At 33.2% G+C, this 7,566-nt stretch overlaps 1 protein-coding gene across 1 annotated transcript; it reads right to left on the minus strand.

Moving 5' to 3' along the window:
• Window positions 1-117: 117 nt before the first annotated feature.
• LOC129219989 (mediator of RNA polymerase II transcription subunit 24-like) lies at window positions 118-3,171 on the minus strand. Its single transcript, XM_054854313.1, has one exon. The coding sequence runs from the start codon at window positions 3,169-3,171 to the stop codon at window positions 118-120; it is 3,054 nt and encodes a 1,017-aa protein (XP_054710288.1).
• Window positions 3,172-7,566: the final 4,395 nt, after the last annotated feature.

A 7,566-nucleotide genomic window follows, 5' to 3' on the forward strand; every position in this document is an offset into this window, starting at 1 on the left:
AAACAAGTAAAAAACAAATAATGTAGAAAGTAATTTCAAGATATCTAAAACCATAAAATATTCTCAACAGCTTTAAATGATATTTAAAATAAATATTTACAAAAAAAAACACAAGGTTTACAAACCAAGCCAACATTGATTTTTGCAAGTAAGTCTGTTCTGGGCAATAGTCAATTGGCAAAGACTTAACGCAGCAACTTTACGTGCCCTGGGACTTTGCATGCTACTAACAGCAAGTATTAGCTCATGATTAAATTCCTCAGGAAATTTTTTCAACAACAAACCCACCAATCCTAAGGGCATAAACTGCAGCATAGCTGAGGCCTGATCTTTAGCACACAGTACAACTTGTTCAAGAAATCTAATTGGAAAGTGAGACCTTGCACTGATTGTAGCATCTGAAGCTATAACCAACAAAGTCCTCATCAAATCGGCAATAGCTTTATTAATGGGATTAGCAATCGCATTTCTTAAATGATCATCACTTAGTGACTGAAGCTCAAAAGGCGTGTCTTCTAACAATTCAGCATTGCTCCTGTGTATTTTGCTGGGTCTACTATGCTCACTGTGGTCTCTTGTGTCATCAATATCTACTTCTCTATGACTTCTCTTACATCCAGCCTTTATGCCGTTAACGGAAGCACATTGTCTTGACCTAAGAGCAGCGTAGGTTGTAATTACGGTTAAACGAGACAATGCCGTTCCAAAAGGCTCAGATAACTGTTCTTGATGTGCTTCACTATAAAGATAGAAAGGCAAGACATGCAATAATAATGCTAAAGCACACTGCTCAATGTCTAAGTAAAATATACCTAAAATCATGTCCACCGTTCTGTTGATGTCATTTAAATACTGATAACTCAGAACTCTGCGAACAAGAACTTCACACAGCCATCTGGCTCCCCCAACACAAAGTAAAGTATCGAAATAACGAATAGATTTCAAATCCAGCCAACCCTGCGATTGCACATTATTGAAAATTTCATCCAGTATTTCTCCCAAAGGCGTGCATACAGTCAAACCATGCGGTATGATAGGAGTAACTTTCGACTTTGTTTGGGAAGGTGGATGTACATCATACATCATTTTATTGATGATACCGATCATCAAAGTTGACCTCTCAGTGTAGTAAGTATTGCCTTGGTCAGTACCCGGCATTTGTGGAGTCTGGCGACCCGAGGGCGACTCGCCAGGTGAAGTTCCTGATTCAGATAAAGGGGCCATGAACTGCTGAAGCATGTTCATTGGTTTAAGACGTTCTTCATGGTGAAGAACATTGATGTAATTGCAAAGCCATGCTGATATGCAAACTGGCAAAAAGCATAACTGTCCCTTGATGTGATCGAGGATAATTTTGACTTTTTCCGTAGATAAAGCACCATGCTCCCAGGCAAGAAGAATTTCCCGAGCAGCTGCCGGTGCATTCATGCAAACATCATGCCATTTTACTTGATGAGTTTTGATTTCCTGCTCTGTGTTCAGAAACTGAGAAAGAAGGATATCAACATTATTTTGGTCACATCTGGATAACAACAACTCTGGACACTTGAATTTGCCTCCTTCAGCTACACACTGAGATGCCCATTGTACAAAAAAAGAATCCTTTTTATCAGTATGGCCAGTAACTATTTCAATGCCATAATATTGTGTGATATGACAAAGTAATAAAAAGGTAACATCAAACAAAAAAGCTCTTGTCTGTGCTGCTTTAACAGATTCAGCACTAATATATTTATTATAATCATTGAATTGTATTAATTTACTGGTAAAAGTGTGAAGTTTTCCCGTAGCAGCTGCTGCAGAAAGAATCAACTCGAAATTTTTTCCTGGCACCATGTGGCACAAAACTCCTAAAAGTGCATCTTGAATTTTAGAATAATCTGAATCCAATGATTTCAAAATACTGATGACAGTAGGCTCAGCTCTGAGGATTAAAGTGGCATTAGCTTGTCCACTTTGCTGACTTTGTTTTGGAGCACAGTACTTGAATGATTCACTCTGCCTTCGAGCAATTATTTTGCGCACTTGAACTTCGGTCAACATACCAACTTTAAGAAATTCATTACACAGATATTGCAAGCAATCACAATTGCTTCTGACATCAGTAAGATCAAGAAGAAATGTATATTGTAACAGTATGTCTATCCCTTTCTCTAAAGCATCGTCTTCATCCTCTACTAATTTATGAATATGTGATATTAAATGAGGAACTTTTAGAAAGGTAAATGCATACCACTTCAATTCCTCATTAGTAGCAGCAGTATCAGTAATTCCAATAAAGCAAGCACGGATTATTTCACAATATAACTGAGACAAAGTGAAACTCTGTAATTTCTTTAACAATAGCAGTTGATTCACAAATGCACTAATATCACTGGCAGGGTTTAAAATAGCATCAATTCCAACCATTATGTTTATTGTACTTGCTATCAGCTGAAGTTTTTTGTTGGTTTTTGGTGCTTGTTCTGAAGGTACCATTGGTAACAGATCAACTGAACCGACTAAGCTCAAAGCACCCTCAATTGTTTCTTTAGGTACGTTAGTTGCACTGGGAACTTGATTTATTTTGTTTTCAAGTTCTCTATGTTTTTGCAACATTTGAGCATACATTCCCTGATCTTCAAACTTGCCCACAAAAAGCAGAGATTTTATAAATGTTGAATTACTGAAGTAAAAAAGTGCTTCATAAGATTTTTCCATGATAGATATATGTTCCGGACTTTGTTTCAATTCAGCCAACTTTGTAATGGAATTGAAGACACATGAATAAAGCCAATGGGTTACACTTACAACAGCTTTGCACAATGCAATGCATTCTTCTTCGTTACCATGACACCCAATCCGAGACTGAAAAGTCTTCAACAGTTCCAAAAGACTTAATATGCAATAAGGTTTATAGAAACTTTGATACCTTCCAATACTTGATAAAACCGCACCATAAGATACAACACGAGAACTTAATGAATGCATTAAATATGACATAAACAAATTATTTGGTCCTGGGCCTACAAGAGCTTGTTGCAAAATGCAGTCTGCTAAATCATACACATCTCCGCTTACCCCTCGAGGAAGGACACTTTTAATGCGGATGCCCCACGTGACATCGGACCATCTTTCACGCCATGCTTGCAACAAAAGTGATTTGATGCTTCTTGTCTTGCTAGTATCCATTTTAAAAACCTGAAAAAAAAAGCAACATCTGAATCACTTCAAGCTCATTTAAAAGATTGTTACTCAAATAATTTGTGTATTAAAAATGAAAAAAGTATGAATGAAGAGCAAGAACAGCAATTTGGCATTTGAAAACCAGGGTTGGTAAAAAAACAGGTTTTTTTTTTTTTTTGGTTTAAACCAGGTTTATTTGGTTTAAATACCATTTGTAAGAAAAACAATTTTACTTTAGGAAACGCGTGAAGATTTTATCAATTAATTGTTAAGGAATGTTTAATATTCATATTTGTACTAATTTCTTTGTAAATTAATTGAGTAATTAAGAGTAAAATCTTGCAATTTCACTTTCTCATACGTAGAGATTTCTCTGAGTATATTGTTTGAAAATTTTTATTATAAAAATAAATGGGCCTTGGTATAAGTAATCAAAGAAATAATTTACTGTGATAATTCAGGCATTATTCATTACAAATAACCAAGAATAAATTCTTGTAAATTAATTTCCTCATAATGAAGCTATCTACGACAAAAAAAAGTAAAATTAAAATCACGCATTCTAAAACATGGGAAGTATTTTGCAGTATCTACAAATGAATCACAAGTCTGATGTGCATTACAAAACTTAAAAAATCATAAGATCAATGCATATTTTGTTTAAAGACTTTAAAAAAATGTTACAAATCATGTAATTTATTTACCTAATGGATCAATGACTGCAATTATATAGAGCCAACACAAGTAGGTTTTAAGAAAATCATTATGTTATCCGTTGCAGACATTATTTCTCCTGGTTTAATGTATTTAGGAACACAATTTTTGTATCAAAGAAAAAAAAATAGTTAAGAGCTTCAGTATTAAAATACTCTTTTAACATACAGTGAAACTTCGATAAGTCGAAGTTGCAGGGACAGCGAAGTTATCGAAAATTCGGCACAACGAATAAGAAAAACAAACTATATAGAAAAAATAAATACCACCACTGACACTCATTAAATTTAAAATATGAGCAAAAAAGTGATAGAGTAATGTATCAAAGATAATATTGTCGCTTCAAGGGAACAGTAGGATATCTTACCGTTATTCCTGGAATTAGATGTCTTACTGTTGCTTTAAACGATGATATATACTTGACATAATAAATGTAGAATATAGTTCTATAAATTCAAGAGCTTGTATAGGCTGGAAAACAAGTTTATAGTTTTATGTATGATATAACAATTTTTACTTTCTTTCTTTTTTTTTTTTTTTTTAATCTGTTATCAAACATTGCTTTGAGTAGAAAATTTTTCTCTCATTTCATAGTCCTCAGATACTTTCAAAACCTCAAACAGGGAATCAGGGACATTCGAATGGGATTCTATAAAAATATGCAATACATCTGCTGCTTTTCTTGTACCGTAGTTTTTTCTCGCACTACCAATCAAAAAATGGCCGAAACTTTTTTTGTTAGGTGTTTCGTCTTCAACTCTGTTATGGGTTTCACAGATAGAAATGGTACTCCAAGTGAGGCGAAGTGTAGATATTGTACCTCTATGCAGTTTTTATTTTATTTTATTTATTTATTAAATAAAACATGTTGTTGAGACACCTTCCCAACCTGATGTTATCCTTTTCTATTAACTAATGACGAGGTATACTGGATTCTCTCTATTCTGAGCACTCATGGGACTGAACAAAAGTGCTCAGATTATGGGGGTGTTCATTATCGAGGGAGACTGAATAATGCATGTATTGTCTGTTTTTCACAAGAAGGCACTTGACTTCTCCCCCGTCACGTGGTATCCGATGATTCTATTTCGCTGTATTTGGCAGAAGGTATGTTCAGAACATAGCATTCTGTTTTAAAAGCAGAAATTTTTAAATTGGAAGAATAACTAAAATGACAAGAGACAAGAGAAGCAGGTGATGTAAATGACACTAAAGACTTTTTTGCAAATTAAAATTCACGCCCAAGTTAAATCTGTCTGGTTTGTCTCCTTCAGAAGAGCGTCGATTGCTTACTGATCACCCCCGCATAAATTGGAACTCTGTGTTAGAGGGGGCGTGGCTAAGTGCCTTCTCTTGAAAAACTGACAGTATATGTACTCTACTGCGTTCATGAACTATGTTTAATACTTGTGTGCAAATTTCCCACTTAATTTTTAGGCTGCACTAAATAAAAGCTGTGACTTCCCTTATGAGCAGGTTTTTCTTTTCTACCAAAAGAAATGAAGTAAGCAATAATTTAAGCGAAAAAAAAAACTTGCCAAATTATGTGCAAATAATCGGTGTTCGAGATTTATTTGATCCACTTTGTCTAGACGCCTTTGATGCAATGCCGATTTTTTTCTTTTTGTTCATACTTTTTGGAAAGCAAAAAAAAAAAAACACTATTTCGACTTATAGAGTTAGTTACGTTAGCAAAGAAACTTTGACGACAGTCACGAAATAAAATTTGACTTATCGAATATTTCGACTCAACCAACTTCGGCTTATCAAAAATAAATAACATTGATTCTCCATTGAGTTAAGACCGGGAATAAATCTTCACTTTGGCTTACCGAAGTTTTCGGCTCATCAAAGTTCGACTTACCGAAGTTTCACTGTATTTTTATAATGAAGCCTCATAAAAATTAATTTTTATTGATTCTTCCATCATTCATACATGAGACTTCTTTTATAATATTGGTTTTACAAGAAAAGTTTTTTGAAAGGTGCAAGTTTGGCAGTAAATTTTTTTCATAAGAGCACTGACTTACATGAATATTTTCTGTTTTCATAATTTTATATATTTTCTTTTCTTGCTCTGATTGCATCGTTTATCGGGGATGCAAAAGGTGTGCAGGTATAAGCACAATTTTTTGCCTACCCTAAGTGTTCTAGGACTTCTTTAATTAATTTTTTTCTCTTGTCATTTAAATATTCTAGCGTTAAAATTTATATACACTATGCATCGCTTCAATGGTACGTAATCTATCTCAATAAGTCTTAGGTAATCAAGCAAATTAGGTAGTAAATGAAGTCTTGATTAAAACATGGTTTTGGACTATTTTGAAATGCAAAAGACTGAAAACTTATGGTAATTGAATAAATAAAAAAAGAGCTACTTGGATTTTTTTCTCCATATAATTTTAGAAAAACTTAGTTGGTCTGCCTTGTGTATTTATGTACCTAATAGTAAAGCTTCATTGGTTTTAAAAAAGAAAAAAACAAAAGAAAAACTATTTAGCAGACTTGCATTACCTTAAAAAATATAAGTTTCTAAATTTATTAAATCCGTAATTTATCTATAAAACTTCGCTAGTTACTTTGCATCAATTAGATTTTACTCTTTGCAATAATATGCAAAATTTATGAAAACATTTGGGGGGAAATGATAAAGTTTTTAAAAAAAACCACATGTTTTTTTTTAAAAGCCACTTGGTTGAAACTAACGTGGTTTATACCAAACAACCCTGTTAAAAACTGATTTTTGAAATAAATAAAATCCTTTTGTATAATTTGTTTTTGTACCCTACTTAACACAATTAAAGTTACTACTACCTAAGAATGTGTGCCCCCCCCCCCCCCGACAAATTTGCTTTTGAAAGAATATAGCTTTTTATTCTGATAATTATATCACATCAAATTTCGAAATTGCCATGAAGCAAATCCATATTTCATTGAAATATTATATAGCCCCGCTTAATCGGGTAACAGGTAACTACCTATTCTGTCTAATTTCTCCCATTACCTACAACCTACAAACAGTCAATAGTTAAATAACACAACAAAATAATAAACATTGCGGACGACAAGAAATTGATAAATATTAATTATGTAAAACACATTAATTGAGGAGAGAGAAAAGACGTTAGAAAAGTGTTTTCAAAACACCCTGAGCAAGGAATCCACTATTATGGACAAACTAAAAAATTATAAACTGAAAAAAATGGTGTTAAAACAAAGATTTACTTTCTCAAGTTGTAAGTTATATATTTATAATTTTCACATGTACTTGTAATACAGGGTGTCTGAAAAGTCCTTGACACATTTAAAAATTTCATAGAAAATCAACAAATTGTAGCATGAATTTGCGGTTTCACCATAATACTTCACAGGTTCATGAGTTTTTATGACAATGAAAAAAAAATGAAAAGGAGAAAAAAAAGAAGAAAAAAGGCATTTCGCAGCCAGGGTGTCAGTATATGCTATGCTTGTACAGTCGCCCTTATAACAGAAAAAATGAATTTTTGCTCCAGATTAAATACTAAAATTATGTAGTGGCCCAAACAGCCTCATAGTTGACTCAATATCCCTTTAAAATAAGCCATGCATGGGCACTTTGGAACATTTTTTATTTCATTTTACTTCTTAGTAGAATGATAAAATGATAATAAAGAATTTACAATGACCAATAGATGATGACATTAAAAA

The sequence above is a fragment of the Uloborus diversus genome, chromosome 4 (genome assembly GCF_026930045.1).
Source record: "Uloborus diversus isolate 005 chromosome 4, Udiv.v.3.1, whole genome shotgun sequence".
Lineage (NCBI taxonomy): Eukaryota > Metazoa > Arthropoda > Arachnida > Araneae > Uloboridae > Uloborus > Uloborus diversus.